Below are 19241 nucleotides of genomic sequence, written 5' to 3'. Positions count from 1 at the left end.
GTCCATGCTCCAATAGCCCCACGCTCCACCCGTCCACTCCTGCGGGCGGGCGCGCGCGCGCACACACACACACACACACACACACACACACACACACACACACGGTGTGTGTGTGGTGTGGGGGAAAAAAAATAGTAGTTAGTAAACAGTTGATTGACAGTTGAGAGGCGGGCCGAAAGAGCAAAGCTCAACCCCCGTAAAAAAAACAACTAGTAAACACACACACACACACACACACACACACACACACACACACACACACGATGAGCCACAGAGATATTAGAAAGAACTTTTTTAGTGTCAGAGTGGTTGACAAATGGAATGCATTAGGCAGTGATGTGGTGGAGGCTGACTCCATACACAGTTTCAAGTGTAGATATGATAGAGCCCAGTAGGCTCAGGAATCTGTACACCAGTTGATTGACGGTTGAGAGGCGGGACCAAAGAGCCAGAGCTCAACCCCCGCAAACACAACTAGGTGAGTACACACACACACGCACACACACGCACACACACGCGCACACACACACACACACACACACACACACACACACACACACACACACACACACACACACACACACACACACACACACACACACACACACACACACACACACACACACACACACACACACACACACACACACTCTCCCTGCTGGGAACTGGTCCTTCACACACACTAGATGATTAACTTGTGTTATACCAACTTCCGTCAGCTAGTTGATAACTGCGTCTTGTTCGGCCCGACTCTCCCAGTCTACCAGCCTTGTTATATGCGGTTGTGAAGCTGCTGAGTTGTGGGGTCTAGATGGGTTGTGAAGCTGCTGAGTTGTGGGGTCTAGATGGGTTGTGAAGCTGCTGAGTTGTGGGGCCGCGATGGGTTGTGAAGCTGCTGAGTTGTGGGGTCTAGATGGGTTGTGAAGCTGCTGAGTTGTGGGGTCGAGATGGGTTGTGAAGCTGCTGAGTTGTGGGGTCGAGATGGGTTGTGAAGCTGCTGAGTTGTGGGGTCGAGATGGGTTGTGAAGCTGCTGAGTTGTGGGGTCGAGATGGGTTGTGAAGCTGCTGAGTTGTGGGGTCGAGATGGGTTGTGAAGCTGCTGAGTTGTGGGGTCGAGATGGGTTGTGAAGCTGCTGAGTTGTGGGGTCGAGATGGGTTGTGAAGCTGCTGAGTTGTGGGGTCGAGATGGGTTGTGAAGCTGCTGAGTTGTGGGGTCGAGATGGGTTGTGAAGCTGCTGAGTTGTGGGGCCGAGATGGGTTGTGAAGCTGCTGAGTTGTGGGGTCTAGATGGGTTGTGAAGCTGCTGAGTTGTGGGGTCGAGATGGGTTGTGAAGCTGCTGAGTTGTGGGGTCGAGATGGGTTGTGAAGCTGCTGAGTTGTGGGGTCGAGATGGGTTGTGAAGCTGCTGAGTTGTGGGGTCGAGATGGGTTGTGAAGCTGCTGAGTTGTGGTGCCGAGATGGGTTGTGAAGCTGCTGAGTTGTGGGGCCGAGATGGGTTGTGAAGCTGCTGAGTTGTGGGGCCGAGATTGGTTGTAGAGATGCCTCTGGTCTGAAGGAGACTGACCCTTTGAAGACCTCGGGTCTGAAGGAGACTGACCCTTTGAAGACCTCGGGTCTGAAGGAGACTGACCCTTTGAAGACCTCGGGTCTGAAGGAGACTGACCCTTTGAAGACCTCGGGTCTGAAGGAGACTGACCCTTTGAAGACCACTGGTCTGAAGGAGACTGACCCTTTGAAGACCTCGGGTCTGAAGGAGACCCTAGGACATTCTTCAGTATATTAAGAAAAAATTCAGGCAATTTCATACTTCAGGCCCCTAATAGATTGTAGCCTTTTTAATACATTAGGTCCTTATAAATTTAAAAAATATATATATACGAAATTTGCGTCTTTGTAAATTGCTGTTTTCTATTGTGAAATAGAAGAACAAAAAAGAGAAGTGTAAATCATGCGGACCAATAATAAGTGAAGCTTAAGAACTGGCCGAAGCTTCCAAGTACTGGAGTGATAAGCTCTGTACTCGGTTCCTCGGCTTTAAACCTATTCTCTTTACCATCCGAAAAAATATTTCACATTAACATACGAGTTGACATTTTTGACTCCCAAAATCGTTTTATTCTGCACTAAAATTCATTTTGTTAAATTGCGGCACATTGAAGATACTTGAAGAGCGTGTTTGAAAGTGTATAAAGAAGAGAGGTGATGATGAATGATAAGGAACGACAAGGGGTAAGTTAAGATGGCGGATATTGAAGTGAAAGGGACATAACTGAACGATAAAGCGCTAAACTTGAAGTATACGATGGACACGTGAAGATCAAGTTGAGGCGTATTGGAAGAGGAAAGAAAACGAGAAAGAAAAGGAAAGAAAAAGGGTAGAAAAGAAAATTTGGGTAATTAAAGATCTTAGAAAACTAAAGATAAGCAAAATTAGAAACCCGTGATGTATCTTGCCCAAAGACTTAGTACCTGTGTGTGTGTGAGAGAGAGAGAGAGAGAGAGAGGGAGGGAGGAAATGTGAGGGAGGGAAGGTGAGAGAAAGAGTGAGGGAGGGAGGGAAGGTGAAAGAGAGAGAGAGAGAGTGAGGGAGGGAGGTAAGGTGAGAGAGAGAGTGAGGGAGGGAGGGAAGAAGAGGGAGGAAGGGAGGGAGGGAGCAGTGTGTGCACTCCAGACGGGTCCACGTGCCAACCAGACGTCCTATTTTTGACCTGCTCTCCCTCCCTCGCTCCCTCCTGCTTTCACACACATTGTAGTTCATTGTTTTGTCTTCATTGTTAATATTACGACTATCTCTCTCTCTCTCTCTCTCTCTCTCTCTCTCTCTCTCTCTCTCTCTCTCTCTCTCTCTCTCTCTCTCTCTCTCTCTCTCTCTCTCTCTCTCTTCTTGCTCTCCTCCGCTTCCACCAGCCATATTATCGCGTGCTAGTGACTATTAGGTCAAGGACAGAAAGAAGGAAGAATAAGGAAGTAGAGTCCTTTATTAGTTAATAAAGAACTTGGGGAAGATATTGGAACTATTTGTCAAATTGAAATAACATCAATTTCCGGATTAACGTAAACAAACTGAATTATAACAACATTTATTAACCTGAATAAGGAAACCGGAACTTCTCAAATTGTTCAGGTAAATTAACTCTACTTCCTTTACTTTGCTTCTACCTCTCCAAGAAGTGCTACAATACTTGTTAAACTCGTCTCGTGGAGCGAATCCTGAAGTAGTTCAGTTCCCATCTTGTTTCCATAGTATTACCTCACCAAGTTGAAACAACAGGTGGGAAAAACAACAGTCTGGGGTGAAGTGATGTTCATTGGTGACTTCTGTAGATATCAAGGCGCCATGTCACATATACAGCCAGGCTGGCCTCCGTGTTGTCGGGGAGCAACCCGTCCTCTTAACACAGCGTCGTATTTTGACCTGTACATTACCAATGGCCAAACATCGTCATACTAGACAATCGTAGCGGCTCGCGAAATTGACATTCTGCCCCGTTTTCTGTTTTGGGTCCTCTAGTTAGTTAGGAGAGGGGGGTAGAATTGTAAGTGTCTAGCGTCATTTAATGTATAACTTAATAAATTGATAATTTGCACAAACTCCGTCCTACCTTCAACTATTATATTAAAAGAGGAAATGTACACAATTTCTGCATACGTAATATTGTACTAAACAGGGTCTGAATTCTATTTGATTGACTAAATATGTATTTGAAGATTATTTATATATATATATATGTCGTACCTAGTAGCCAGAACGCACTTCTCTGCCTACTATGCAAGGCCCGATTTGCCTAATAAGCCAAGTTTTCATGAATTAATTGTTTTTCGACTACCTAACCTAACCTAACTTTTTCGGCTACCTAACCTAACCTAACCTATAAAGATAGGTTAGGTTAGGTTAGGTAGGGTTGGTTAGGTTCGGTCATATATCTACGTTAATTTTAACTCCAATAAAAAAAATATATTAATTCAGGATAACTTGGCTTATTAGGCAAATCGGGCCTTGCATAGTAGGCCGAGAAGTGCGTTCTGGCTACTAGGTACGACATATATATATATATATATATATATATATATATATATATATATATAATATATATATATATGGTACTTAAGCACTAGGAGCCTGGAAGACCTGACCTGGTAGAAACGACGTAGAGAGTATGTAACTTTTTTTGTACATCAGGTACATCTGCATTTGTGAAGCTACCCTAGACTATATGAAGGGGAGTACAGTGTCTCTGGGTGCATTATGAGGATATCATCAACACAAGAGTGAATAAGGTAGCAGTGGTACTAAAAGTCCCCATCTCGCAGGATGGTTAGTCATACAGGGCCATATGTTCAGTAGCACGCACTGGCAATTTTTTTTGTACACTGTGAGGATATCTTCAAGAACACGAGAGTGAATAAAGTAATTGCAAAGCTCCAGGTACCTCATGCGAACTGGTCTGAAAGGTCTAATAACTGGGTATTCGGTGATGTAGTGTGGGAGATCGTGCCGCAGTTCCTGCTCACGGAGTTTGTACCTGGAGTGCTCAGGATTGGGAGATCCGTCATCTGCAGCCACCTGCTACAGGTAACGGTAACCCAACCTGATCCTTGCAACCACTGTGTCGCACAGTCTAGTGGACGTTTTGTGCTGCCCATAGATATAGGTTTCAGATCTGAACAAATCATAGCTTTTTATACTAATACTTTCAGGTCGTTGGGAGTCAGTAAGTTTTTTCCTATCAGACCTGAGTGTTTGGAAAAATACAGTTTTGACAGCAGAGATGGGGATACCTAGATCTAATTCAACTTCAAACTTGTTACACGCTAATTTGGCTGCAATGTCTGTCTCGTTATGATGGGTTATATGTATATGTGGAGGTATCCAAGAGTATGTAGAGTGTGAGACATGAAGAGTGAGAACTCTACGGTCCTCACTCTTCACGTTACATTTACTCTGAGCTCGTCTCTGACCAATGACACTCTTCTCTCCTTTCCTCACAAACCACAACCACAGTTTTCAGGAACAAAAATACACATAAATGTAAAAGTATACATACATACATTCATACAGATGCCTTCATTACTCCTCCTGTATAATAGTATTATTATTAAGGAATACCTATACACCTGTATGTTGTATATGACTCGACGTGGTGGTCCGTCTCATATATTTATTATATCATCAATTTTTTTGAAGTTCACAAACAGTTTGACTGACACTTCCTCCTCTTGGATCCCTCTCAGGCCATCGTCCACGATTTGAGAAGTTGTTGTATTCCTCCACATTTTCTCTACACACTTTTTTCATAAATTTTAAATTGTGAGCTTTCTGTTGATAGTTTGTTGCATCTTGTTCTACCTGCTGATGGCTTGTTGCGTCGTGTTCTACCTGCTGATGGCTTAAGGCGTCGTGTTCTACCTGCTGATGGCTTGTTGCGTCGTGTTCTACCTGCTGATGGCTTAAGGCGTCGTGTTCTACCTGCTGATGGCTTAAGGCGTCGTGTTCTACCTGCTGATGGCTTGTTGCGTCGTGTTCTACCTGCTGATGGCTTAAGGCGTCGTGTTCTACCTGCTGATGGCTTAAGGCGTCGTGTTCTACCTGCTGATGGCTTAAGGCGTCGTGTTCTACCTGCTGATGGCTTGTTGCGTCGTGTTCTACCTGCTGATGGCTTGTTGCGTCGTGTTCTACCTGCTGATGGCTTGTTGCGTCGTGTTCTACCTGCTGATGGCTTGTTGCGTATTGTTCTACCTGCTGATGGCTTAAGGCGTCGTGTTCTACCTGCTGATGGATTGTTGCGTCGTGTTCTACCTGCTGATGGCTTGTTGCATCGTGTTCTACCTGCTGATGGCTTGAGGCGTCGTGTTCTACCTGCTGATGGCTTGTTGCATCGTGTTCTACCTGCTGATGGCTTGAGGCGTCGTGTTCTACCTGCTGATGGCTTGTTGCGTCGTGTTCTACCTGCTGATGGCTTGAGGCGTCGTGTTCTACCTGCTGATGGCTTGAGGCGTCGTGTTCTACCTGCTGATGGCTTGAGGCGTCGTGTTCTACCTGCTGATGGCTTGAGCCGTCGTGTTCTACCTGCTGATGGCTTGAGGCGTCGTGTTCTACCTGCTGATGGCTTGAGGTGTCGTGTTCTACCTGCTGATGGCTTGAGGCGTCGTGTTCTACCTGCTGATGGCTTAAGGCGTCGTGTTCTACCTGCTGATGGCTTGTTGCGTCGTGTTCTACCTGCTGATGGCTTAAGGCGTCGTGTTCTACCTGCTGATGGCGTAAGGCGTCGTGTTCTACCTGCTGATGGCTTAAGGCGTCGTGTTCTACCTGCTGATGGCTTGTTGCGTCGTGTTCTACCTGCTGATGGCTTGTTGCGTATTGTTCTACCTGCTGATGGCTTAAGGCGTCGTGTTCTACCTGCTGATGGCTTAAGGCGTCGTGTTCTACCTGCTGATGGCTTGTTGCGTCGTGTTCTACCTGCTGATGGCTTGTTGCGTCGTGTTCTACCTGCTGATGGCTTAAGGCGTCGTGTTCTACCTGCTGATGGCTTAAGGCGTCGTGTTCTACCTGCTGATGGCTTGTTGCGTCGTGTTCTACCTGCTGTTGGATTGTTGCGTATTGTTCTACCTGCTGATGGCTTAAGGCGTCGTGTTCTACCTGCTGATGGATTGTTGCGTCGTGTTCTACCTGCTGATGGCTTGTTGCATCGTGTTCTACCTGCTGATGGCTTGAGGCGTCGTGTTCTACCTGCTGATGGCTTGTTGCGTCGTGTTCTACCTGCTGATGGATTGAGGCGTCGTGTTCTACCTGCTGATGGCTTGAGGCGTCGTGTTCTACCTGCTGATGGCTTGAGCCGTCGTGATCTACCTGCTGATGGCTTGAGGCGTCGTGTTCTACCTGCTGATGGCTTGAGGTGTCGTGTTCTACCTGCTGATGGCTTGAGCCGTCGTGTTCTACCTGCTGATGGCTTGAGGCGTCGTGTTCTATCTGCTGATGGCTTGTTGCGTCGTGTTCTACCTGCTGATGGCTTGTTGCGTCGTGTTCTACCTGCTGATGGCTTGAGGCGTCGTGTTCTACCTGCTGATGGCTTGAGGCGTCGTGTTCTACCTGCTGATGGCTTGAGGCGTCGTGTTCTACCTGCTGATGGCTTGAGGCGTCGTGTTCTACCTGCTGATGGCTTGAGGCGTCGTGTTCTACCTGCTGATGGCTTGAGCCGTCGTGTTCTACCTGCTGATGGCTTGAGGCGTCGTGTTCTACCTGCTGATGGCTTGGTGTCGTGTTCTACCTGCTGATGGCTTGAGGCGTCGTGTTCTACCTGCTGATGGCTTAAGGCGTCGTGTTCTACCTGCTGATGGCTTGTTGCGTCGTGTTCTACCTGCTGATGGCTTAAGGCGTCGTGTTCTACCTGCTGATGGCGTAAGGCGTCGTGTTCTACCTGCTGATGGCTTAAGGCGTCGTGTTCTACCTGCTGATGGCTTGTTGCGTCGTGTTCTACCTGCTGATGGCTTGTTGCGTATTGTTCTACCTGCTGATGGCTTAAGGCGTCGTGTTCTACCTGCTGATGGCTTAAGGCGTCGTGTTCTACCTGCTGATGGCTTAAGGCGTCGTGTTCTACCTGCTGATGGCTTGTTGCGTCGTGTTCTACCTGCTGATGCCTTAAGGCGTCGTGTTCTACCTGCTGATGGCTTAAGGCGTCGTGTTCTACCTGCTGATGGCTTAAGGCGTCGTGTTCTACCTGCTGATGGCTTGTTGCGTCGTGTTCTACCTGCTGATGGATTGTTGCGTATTGTTCTACCTGCTGATGGCTTAAGGCGTCGTGTTCTACCTGCTGATGGATTGTTGCGTCGTGTTCTACCTGCTGATGGCTTGTTGCATCGTGTTCTACCTGCTGATGGCTTGAGGCGTCGTGTTCTACCTGCTGATGGCTTGTTGCGTCGTGTTCTACCTGCTGATGGATTGAGGCGTCGTGTTCTACCTGCTGATGGCTTGAGGCGTCGTGTTCTACCTGCTGATGGCTTGAGCCGTCGTGTTCTACCTGCTGATGGCTTGAGGCGTCGTGTTCTACCTGCTGATGGCTTGAGGTGTAGTGTTCTACCTGCTGATGGCTTGAGCCGTCGTGTTCTACCTGCTGATGGCTTGAGGCGTCGTGTTCTATCTGCTGATGGCTTGTTGCGTCGTGTTCTACCTGCTGATGGCTTGAGGCGTCGTGTTCTACCTGCTGATGGCTTGAGGCGTCGTGTTCTACCTGCTGATGGCTTGAGGCGTCGTGTTCTACCTGCTGATGGCTTGAGGCGTCGTGTTCTACCTGCTGATGGCTTGAGGCGTCGTGTTCTACCTGCTGATGGCTTGAGGCGTCGTGTTCTACCTGCTGATGGCTTGTTGCGTCGTGTTCTACCTGCTGATGGCTTGTTGCATCTTGTTCTACCTGCTGATGGCTTGAGACGTCGTGTTCTACCTGCTGATGGCTTGAGACGTCGTGTTCTACCTGCTGATGGCTTGAGCCGTCGTGTTCTACCTGCTGATGGCTTGTTGCATCTTGTTCTACCTGCTGATGGCTTGAGGCGTCGTGTTCTACCTGCTGATGGCTTGAGCCGTCGTGTTCTACCTGCTGATGGCTTGTTGCATCTTGTTCTACCTGCTGATGGCTTGAGGCGTCGTGTTCTACCTGCTGATGGCTTGAGCCGTCGTGTTCTACCTGCTGATGGCTTGAGCCGTCGTGTTCTACCTGCTGATGGCTTGAGGCGTCGTGTTCTACCTGCTGATGGCTTGAGCCGTCGTGTTCTACCTGCTGATGGCTTGAGGCGTCGTGTTCTACCTGCTGATGGCTTAAGGCGTCGTGTTCTACCTGCTGATGGCTTAAGGCGTCGTGTTCTACCTGCTGATGGCTTGTTGCGACGTGTTCTACCTGCTGATGGCTTGTTGCGTCGTGTTCTACCTGCTGAAGTTTGACTACCACCACCATGGGAGGACTGCATGAAGTTACAGGACCTTGATAAACTCCAGTATAGGGCAAACAAATGGTTGCTGAAATTCAATCCTAACAAGTGTAAGGTAATGAAGATGGAAGGGAGAAAGAAGACCAAGAGGCCTCTACACGATAAGAGGAAGGCAACTACAGGAATCGAAAAGAGAGATTTAGAAGCGGATATGAGTCCAATACTAACACCAGAGGCACACATAAACAGGATAACATCAGCAGCATGTGGGACCCTGGTAATCATTAGAATATTGTTTAGTTCCCTAAATCAGGTCACCTTCTAGATACTCTATACAACATATGTTAGACCAATACTGGAATATACAGCACCGACCTGAAATCTATACCTTGTGAAGCATAAACAAAACGCAGAGGTTTGCAACAAGATTGGTGCCTGAGCTAAGAGGGTTAAGCTATTAGGCTAGGCTAATGGAACTAAATCTGAGACCCCTAGTGGATAGGAGGAACAGAGGGGTGATCGATCACAACATACAAGATTTTGAGGGGAATAAACAAGATGGACAAGGATATTTACTTCGAATGGAAAGAAAGTAGAGCAAGAGGGCACAGGTGGAAGCTGGAAACGCAGACGAGTCGAAGGAAGGTAAGGAAATACTCTTACCCTGTGAAGGTGGTTATCAGTGGACTGAAGGAAAAGCTGTTGTAGAAGCCACCTCCACCCACAAATTTAAAGCCATATTAGACAAAGAATTCGAACGTCAGAATAGTCAAATTGTAACACAACAGGTATAATAAGGCTAATTGGCGGACATAAAGAGATTAAACGCACTCCTTCCTAGATACTGATGGGCAAGTATTAATAGGTAAATACCAACACTACCCCCATAAGCAACACACTACTATCACAACCAGCATTTTCCCCGCCACCACCACCAATATCACCGACATTCCGGTCGCTACAACCCCACCACCACTTAACCCTCCATTAGCCACCTCCACTACAACGATCGAGTCATGCTCTTTAAGCTGCCTCAAGGTCACCCGCTTGTCTGGAAAAATGTCTCAATGGTGGTATACGCAGAATGTCTACACCCTTATGCTGAGGGCGGGATGTGGCCGCCCTCCTCTCTCCGTGTGTGTGTGTGTCTGTGTGTGTCTGTGTGTGTGTGTGTGTGTGTGTGTGTGTGTGTGTGTGTGTGTGTGTGTGTGTGTGTGTGTGTGTGTGTGTGTGTGTGTGTCTGTGTGTGTGTCTGTGTGTGTGTATGTGTGTGTGTGTGTGTGTGTGTCTGTGTGTGTGTGTCTGTGTGTGTGTGTGTGTGTGTGTGTGTGTGTGTGTGTGTGTGTGTGTGTGTGTGTGTGTGTGTGTGTGTGTGTGTGTGTGTTTGTGTCTGTGTCTGTGTGTGTGTGTCTGTGTGTGTGTGTGTGTGTGTGTGCGTGTGTGTGTGCGTGTGTGTACTCACGTAATTGTGCTTGCGGGAGTTGAGCTCTGGCTCTTTGGGCCCCTCCTCTCAACTCTCAATTTCATTTCTTGATAGCGACACTGAGACGCTGGGTCAGGAAACTGGCCTCTCTTGGATCGTTGGTGTACTTACTGAGTTCCTCACCCACCTTCTTCAGGAACGTACATGCACATTTACCCCAGGCGCCCAGGGTCTCTGTGCCTATTGCCACGAACCTGTAACAATGTTCTAGGCCCCTGTACGTATTAGTTTCCTGTATCTCCTTCAAGATGGCAGCCCTGCCACCCTCAGCTGTACTGTACTATACATAAGCATCATCCAATGTAAACACAAGCTGTTTATAATCCCTTTATACTTGCTAGGTATTGCTTTCTCTCTCTCTCTCTCTCTCTCTCTCTCTCTCTCTCTCTCTCTCTCTCTCTCTCTCTCTCTCTCTCTCTCTCTCTCTCTCTCTCTCTCTCTCTCACTCTCTCTCTTTTTTCTCTTATATATATATATATATATATATATATATATATATATATATATATATATATATATATATATATATATATATATATATTGAGAGAGAGAGAGAGAGGAAATGGGGAAGGGGAGAGAGAGTGAGAGAGAAGGGGTACATGAGAGGCGGAAATACATAGGAAATGAGCTAAGTTTCCCAGCTCTCCTGTTTCACTCTCGTGATGGTGTGATGGTGTAGTAGTGATGGTGTGGTGATAGTGTAGTGGTCGTGTGGTGGCGTTGTGGTGTTGGTGTACTTACCTATCATTGTCAACGTAGAAGTCAGGTCTAGCTCACCTTTCCCCTGCCTACTACCCTTGTTGTACATGTTGTATTATTGCTAAGCTATTTTGGCGTTGGAATTCCTCGTCAAATCTGGCGTTAAAACCGTGGGTGGAGGTGTCTTCCACAACGTATTTCAGTTTTGCCTTTCAGTGTATATATCAATAAGCAGGCGACGAGTCACAATAACGTGGCTAAAGTAAGTTGACCAGACCACACACTAGAAGGTGAAGGGACGACGACGTTTCGGTCCGTCCTGGACCATTCTCAAGTCGATTGTGAATGGTCCAGGACCATCACTACATCACTACATTGAGTCGATTCTCAATCGACTTGAGAATGGTCCAGGACGGTCCGAAACGTCGTCGTCCCTTCACCTTCTAGTGTGTGGTCTGGTCAACAGTATTTCCTTACATATCTTGAACTCACTTGCATTTACAACTTCTCATTATATCCTCTCGTCCAACTTCTACTCTTTGAAGAGGCTGTCCTCGTCTACCTTGTCAATATCGTTTTTTGGCGATCATATCGCTTATTTTTATTCCTTCTAGGTGTTGTGAAGTCTGGTTCCTTCAACCTATCTTCTTAGCTTAGCCTTCTTGGCTCTGGCACAAATTTTGTATAAATCTTTGTACCTTTTTAGTTTTCGTTTTATGCTTCACAAGGTGAAGTCTGGCTTGAAGGAGCCCAGTTTCAGGTTTCTAAACGACGATGTAATGTTTACCAGCGTCCCCAATACCCTGCTTATGTGTGCCTCTGGAGTTAAGTGATGGATTTGCATCCACTCCCAAGTTCCTTTCTCTCTCCAACTCCCGTAGTTACCATCCTCTTATGGTGAAGATGCCTCTTGCTCTCGTTTCTCTCTTTTCCATCTACGTTTTTGTTTGCCCTCTCCTCCTGCAGTCCTCACCGGTTTTTACCCCTTCCCCTTCCTTTGGAAGTAATCCCCTCCTCTTGGACACGGTCTCCCGCCTCTTGGAAAGTGTCCCATAGTCATGGGGACTGCCCGCTCCTCTTGGAGAATTCTTCCTCCTGTTGGAAACTGTACACTCCTCCTGGAAAGTGTTCTCTCTTCTTAATGACTGCTTCCCTTACACACTGTCCTATCTTCTTGGAAACTATCCCCTCCTCTTGGAACCTGTCACGTTCTCTTAAGAGACTGACCCCTCCCCCTCTTGGAAACTCTTCGAAAATTTCCCCCTAATTTTTAATACTGTCCCCTTATGTTGGAAGGTATCTCCTTTTTGTGGGCTTTCTCTCCTCTTGTAAATAATCCCAACTCTTGGTAACTGTCCCCCCTCTTGGTAACTGTCCCCCCTCTTGGTAACTGTCCCCCTCTTGGTAACTGTCCCCCTCTTGGTAACTGTCCCCCTCTTGGTAACTGTCTCCCTCTTGGTAACTGTCCCCCTCTTGGTAACTGTCCCCCTCTTGGTAACTGTCCCCCTCTTGGTAACTGTCCCCCTCTTGGTAACTGTCCCCCCTCTTGGTAACTGTCCCCCCTCTTGGTAACTGTCCCCCTCTTGGAAACTGTCTCCCTCTTGGTAACTGTCCCCCTCTTGGTAACTGTCCCCCTCTTGGTAACTGTCCCCCTCTTGGTAACTGTCCCCCCTCTTGGTAACTGTCCCCCCTCTTGGTAACTGTCCCCCTCTTGGAAACTGTCTCCCTCTTGGTAACTGTCCCCCTCTTGGTAACTGTCCCCCTCTTGGTAACTGTCCCCCTCTTGGTAACTGTCCCCCCTCTTGGTAACTGTCCCCCCTCTTGGTAACTGTCCCCCTCTTGGTAACTGTCCCCCTCTTGGTAACTGTCTCCCTCTTGGTAACTGTCCCCCTCTTGGTAACTGTCTCCCTCTTGGTAACTGTCCCCCTCTTGGTAACTGTCTCCCTCTTGGTAACTGTCTCCCTCTTGGTAACTGTCTCCCTCTTGGTAACTGTCTCCCTCTTGGTAACTGTCCCCCTCTTGGTAACTGTCCCCCTCTTGGTAACTGTCCCCCTCTTGGAAACTGTCTCCCTCTTGGTAACTGTCCCCCTCTTGGTAACTGTCTCCCTCTTGGTAACTGTCTCCCTCTTGGTAACTGTCCCCCTCTTGGTAACTGTCCCCCTCTTGGTAACTGTCCCCCTCTTGGTAACTGTCCCCCTCTTGGAAACTGTCTCCCTCTTGGTAACTGTCTCCCTCTTGGTAACTGTCCCCCTCTTGGTAACTGTCCCCCTCTTGGTAACTGTCCCCCTCTTGGAAACTGTCTCCCTCTTGGTAACTGTCCCCCTCTTGGTAACTGTCTCCCTCTTGGTAACTGTCCCCCTCTTGGTAACTGTCCCCCTCTTGGAAACTGTCTCCCTCTTGGTAACTGTCCCCCTCTTGGTAACTGTCTCCCTCTTGGTAACTGTCCCCCTCTTGGTAACTGTCTCCCTCTTGGTAACTGTCTCCCTCTTGGTAACTGTCTCTTGGAGAGATATTATTGCTCAAGTTGTCCCAATAAAATTAAGTGGTGTAATCACATGCTCCGCGTTAATAACTCCGCTCTCCAGTAAGGTGACCGGGAAGTGTACGGGATCTCTCATACCTCACTCTCCTCCCCTCGTCTTTCACTCTCCTCCCCTCGTCCCTCACTCTCCTCCCCTCGTCTTTCACTCTCCTCCCCTCGTCCCTCACTCTCCTCCCCTCGTCCCTCACCTTCCTCCCCTCGTCATCATGTGGAAGCTTGGCCATAACTCTGAATACTCTCCAAGACTTTGAACAGAATATAGAAAACAATTTTACTCAAGAAGCTTCAATCCTTTGGTTTCATTCCTTGCCGTGAACGTTGCTAACTTTCCAGGCAGAGTTACACATAATATTCACTCATTGTTGTACACCATACTTGCAGCGTTGCTTTAATATGTGTTGATGGTGCTTGGAGATGAAGACAGTAATACTACCCCAGACGGAGGGTTAGTACTACTGTACTCAAATTCTCAAATACTGTACAGGATGAAGGGAAGGCAACTTCCCTTCATCCTGTAATGTATTTGAGGTTCTCTTGCTGCAATTGCTATTCTAATAACCTTGCAATTGTCAGGGTTAACATCTAGGAACTATTTCTCAGTGATTTCTTTGTGTGTGCACGCATGTAAGCACAAGCTCGCGTGCGCGCGCGCGCACACACACACACACACACACACACACACACACACACACACACACACACACACACACACACACACACACACAGTTCAAGTGTAGATATGATAGAGCCCAGTAGGCTGAGGAACCTGTACACCAGTTGATTGACAGTTGAGAGAATCAAAGTGCCAGAGCTCATCCCCCGCAATCACAACTAGGTAAGTACAAAACCACTGAGAAATGGTTACAAGACTTTAACCGGGATAATTGCAAGGTTATTAGAATAGGAGTTGCAACAGAAGACCTCAAATACAGTACAGGATGAAGGGAAACAACTTCCAAATTCTAAAAAAGTTAAAGACCCAGGAGTGGACATAACTGGAGACCCAGCACCAGAGGCACACATCACCAGGATAACGAGGGCAGCAGTGTCTGGGATGCTCCCGGACGCAGGTTCGAATCCTCGTCACGGCCCTTGTGGATTTGTTCATTTGATGCATCACGTTAGTGTGATCTGTGTGTGTGAGGGCAGCATATGCCATACTGAGAAACGTCCGGTTATCTTTCAGCATCTTGGACAACTTACAAGCGCTGTATGCATCCTTTGTGAGACCCATTATTGCGTGTGCTGTCCCAGCATGGAACCCCTACATAAAGGAACACAAAACAGAATTAGAAAATGTCCTTAATATGGAACAAGGCTCGTTCCTGAGCTAATGGGCGTGAGCTATGGAGAAAGGCTGAACGAACTGGATCTCACTACATTGGAAAACAGAAGGAACAGGCAGACATGATAACAACGTACAAGATACTAAAAGAGATAGACAAAGTAGATATAGAAGCAAAGTTTAAGAAACAGTAGAACGAAAGAACATAATTGGAAACTAGAAACGCAGATGAGCAACAGGGATGCCAGAAAGAATTGTCCAGTCTCAGAGTGTCGTAAGTAAGTGGAGCGAAGGAGATGAGGAAGGTCTCGCAGACAATTCCGTATATAGACGGGATCCATGAGCTACCTCGCTCCTGCAAGTATAAATAGTCAATACACAAACACAAAACAGCACTGGACATAAATGGTCAAGAGGGATGACCAAGAGGGAGAGGGAGAGGGGAAAAGAGAAGGTTATGAACCAAAATAGGTCCGGAAGTCTTCATACTAATGGTGTTATCCCTCAGTCATCTCCCTCCTTACCTGCTCTCCCTCACATCTCTCACACCCTTCTCCCTGTCTGCCCCATTCACTCCCCCACTCACTTTTTCTCCCGATCCGTGTGTGTGTGTGTGTGTGTGTGTGTGTGTGTGTGTGTGTGTGTGTGTGTGTGTGTGTGTGTGTGTGTGTGTGCGTGTGTGTGTGCGCGTGTGCGTGTGTGTGTGTGCGTGTGTGCGTGTGTGCGCGTGTGCGTGTGTGTGTGTGTGTTTACTAGTTGTGTTTTGCGGGGGTTGAGCGGCTCTTTCGGCCCGCCTGTCAACTGTCAATCAACTGTTTACTAACTACTTTTTTTTTTCCACACACCACACACACACACACACACCAGGAAGCAGCCCGTGACAGCTGACTAACTCCCAGGTACCTATTTACTGCTAGGTAACAGGGGCACTTAGGGTGAAAGAAACTTTTGCCCATTTGTTTCTGCCTCGTGCGGGAGTCGAACCCGCGCCACAGAATTACGAGTCCTGCGCGCTATCCACCAGGCTACGAGGCCCCCCATGTGTGTGTGTGTGTGTGTGTGTGTGTGTGTGTGTGTGTGTGTGTGTGTGTGTGTGTGTGTGTGTGTGTGTGTATTCACCTAGTTGTGCTTGCGGGGTTTGAGCTCTGCTCTTTCGGTCCGCCTCTCAACTGTCAATCAACAATCAATTTTTTTTTCCACATATACACACACACACCCAGGAAGCAGCCCGTAACAGCTGTCTAACTCCCAGGTACCTATTTAGTGATAGATAACAGGGGCATCAGGGTAAAAGAAACTCGGCCCATTTGTCTCCGCCATCGCCAGGGATCGGACCCTGGTCCCCAGGATTACGAGCCCTGAGTGCTGTCCACTCAGCCACCAGGCGCCCCTGTGTGTGTGCGTGTGGCTCCGACTTCGATCGGTGTGGCGGTGTGTTCGGTCGCTGGTGTTGTAAAGCCCGTAGACGGATTATCTGGGCTGGAGTTAATCACATTAACCCTCCAGTATTACAACTTTTTTGCATTGGTTAAACCTAAATTTGCCCCGATGCGCGTAATTCCGATTGGTTGTGTTGCTCTGGAGATCGGCTGCATCTGTCGCAACCGTTGTTCACCTCTCGTCTCGACTGGACCCGTCGGCGGAGCGTGGACGATGCATTTAGGGAGTAGGACGAAGGCCAGAGAGACGTGGTCAGCTGCCAGGAGCATGTAGGTGTAATATATCAAGTGCATGTAACGGCGGTGTTGCCAAATCTCACCCCCGACTCCACAATGCTTAACCGTCTGCTCATTTGTGTTTTTTTCCTCTCTCTTATTTGTTATTTATTTCCGGTGGTTCAGTTCGCGAGTAGCGCCGCTGATGTTGGTTGTTTGGAAGCATGTGTGTGTGTGTGTGTGTTTAAGTGTCGTTTTAAAGATGGGGGGGTTGATGGGGCTCTACTTGAAGAAGAACTGTTATAGTAGGCTTGTAGTCGGGTTAAATCTGGACACGTGCGTACTACCTATTTACGTCTGTGTGAGCTCCAGCTCCTGGGTCACGGCCTTAAAGTTACCGGGCGTGTTATACCGTGATTTGCAGCCCGCTTGTCTCCATCATAATTATATAAAAAGCGTAAATTAAGTTAGTCGCTTCAGTATCTTCCTAATTTCCTAATTCATTCATTTGATTTATGCCTGTAGCGACGGGGGGGGGGGATTGTGAGGGGAAAACGCCAAGCCATTACGACTATAACACGGGGGGGGGGGGGCTTATTTCTTTGTCCCGTCTGTGATTCCTGTTTGTGTCCTCCCGTTCCCACCAGTGGTACACACCTGTGGTACACACCTGTGTCCTCCCGTTGTTCCCACCAGTGGTACACACCTGTGTCCTCCCGTTGTTCCCACCAGTGGTACACACCTGTGTCCTCCCGTTGTTCCCACCAGTGGTACACACCTGTGGTACACACCTGTGTCCTCCCGTTGTTCCCACCAGTGGTACACACCTGTGTCCTCCCGTTGTTCCCACCAGTGGTACACACCTGTGTCCTCCCGTTGTTCCCACCAGTGCTACACACCTGTGGTACACACCTGTGTCCTCCCGTTGTTCCCACCAGTGGTACACACCTGTGTCCTCCCGTTGTTCCCACCAGTGGTACACACCTGTGTCCTCCCGTTGTTCCCACCAGTGGTACTCACCTGTGTCCTCCCGTTGTTCTCACCAGTGGTACACACCTGTGTCCTCCCGTTGTTCCCACCAGTGGTACACACCTGTGTCCTCCCGTTGTTCCCACCAGTGCTACACACCTGTGTCCTCCCGTTGTTCCCACCAGTGGTACACACCTGTGTCCTCCCGTTGTTCCCACCAGTGGTACACACCTGTGTCCTCCCGTTGTTCCCACCAGTGGTATACACCTGTGGTACACACCTGTGTCCTCCCATTGTTCCCACCAGTGGTACACACCTGTGTCCTCCCGTTGTTCCCACCAGTGGTACACACCTGTGTCCTCCCGTTGTTCCCACCAGTGGTACACACCTGTGTCCTCCCGTTGTTCCCACCAGTGGTACACACCTGTGGTACACACCTGTGTCCTCCCGTTGTTCCCACCAGTGGTACACACCTGTGTCCTCCCGTTGTTCCCACCAGTGGTACACACCTGTGTCCTCCCGTTGTTCCCACCAGTGCTACACACCTGTGGTACACACCTGTGTCCTCCCGTTGTTCCCACCAGTGCTACACACCTGTGGTACACACCTGTGTCCTCCCGTTGTTCCCACCAGTGGTACACACCTGTGTCCTCCCGTTGTTCCCACCAGTGGTACACACCTGTGTCCTCCCGTTGTTCCCACCAGTGGTACACACCTGTGTCCTCCCGTTGTTCCCACCAGTGGTACACACCTGTGTCCTCCCGTTGTTCTCACCAGTGGTACACACCTGTGTCCTCCCGTTGTTCCCACCAGTGGTACACACCTGTGTCCTCCCGTTGTTCCCACCAGTGCTACACACCTGTGGTACACACCTGTGTCCTCCCGTTGTTCCCACCAGTGGTACACACCTGTGTCCTCCCGTTGTTCCCACCAGTGGTACACACCTGTGTCCTCCCGTTGTTCCCACCAGTGGTATACACCTGTGGTACACACCTGTGTCCTCCCATTGTTCCCACCAGTGGTACACACCTGTGTCCTCCCGTTGTTCCCACCAGTGGTACACACCTGTGTCCTCCCGTTGTTCCCACCAGTGGTACACACCTGTGTCCTCCCGTTGTTCCCACCAGTGGTACACACCTGTGTCCTCCCGTTGTTCCCACCAGTGGTACACACCTGTGTCCTCCCGTTGTTCCCACCAGTGGTACACACCTGTGTCCTCCCGTTGTTCCCACCAGTGGTACACACCTGTGTCCTCTCGTTGTTCCCACCAGTGGTACACACCTGTCCTCCCGTTCCCACCAGTGGTATACACCTGTACACAATTGGCCTCTATTACCTTACAGGTTGTATCCAGGTCTCTTGTGGGGTTTGTCCTCCCCAGCGACGTAAAAGTCAGGTGTGTGAGCCCCGTATTGTGGCTGGGGCTCACATGGCCCAGGTACCAGGCTTGTGGCCTCTCCTGGATGTGTGCTCCCAGCCAGGCACGGGCTCGGCTCCTGGGCCCCGTCATCCCAACACTCTTGACTCAAAGACTGAAGAAAGTCTCTCTCACAACTGTGACTCATTTGTGCTTGTTTTCATCAGTTTCCCCTCGTCTCTGTACAGTACTGCTTTGTCTATGTCAGTTCTTCTTAGAACTTCACTTATTGCAACATGTCCCTATTAGAAAAAAATGGCTATTCCTTCCCTACT

General features: G+C 48.7%; 1 protein-coding gene across 1 annotated transcript in view; it reads right to left on the bottom strand.

Moving 5' to 3' along the window:
- Positions 1-909: 909 nt before the first annotated feature.
- Positions 910-19241, bottom strand: part of LOC138368468 (mucin-4-like) — a 20264-nt gene continuing 1932 nt past the window's right edge. The window contains exons 2-3 of the mRNA XM_069330988.1: positions 5348-8949; positions 910-1769 (exon numbers count right to left, since the gene is read on the bottom strand). Coding sequence (XP_069187089.1) covers positions 910-1769; positions 5348-8949 — 4462 coding nt within the window. The remainder of the gene's footprint in view (positions 1770-5347; positions 8950-19241) is intronic.

The sequence above is a fragment of the Procambarus clarkii genome, chromosome 3, assembly GCF_040958095.1.
Source record: "Procambarus clarkii isolate CNS0578487 chromosome 3, FALCON_Pclarkii_2.0, whole genome shotgun sequence".
Lineage (NCBI taxonomy): Eukaryota > Metazoa > Arthropoda > Malacostraca > Decapoda > Cambaridae > Procambarus > Procambarus clarkii.
This window is presented reverse-complemented; position numbering and strand designations above follow the sequence as displayed.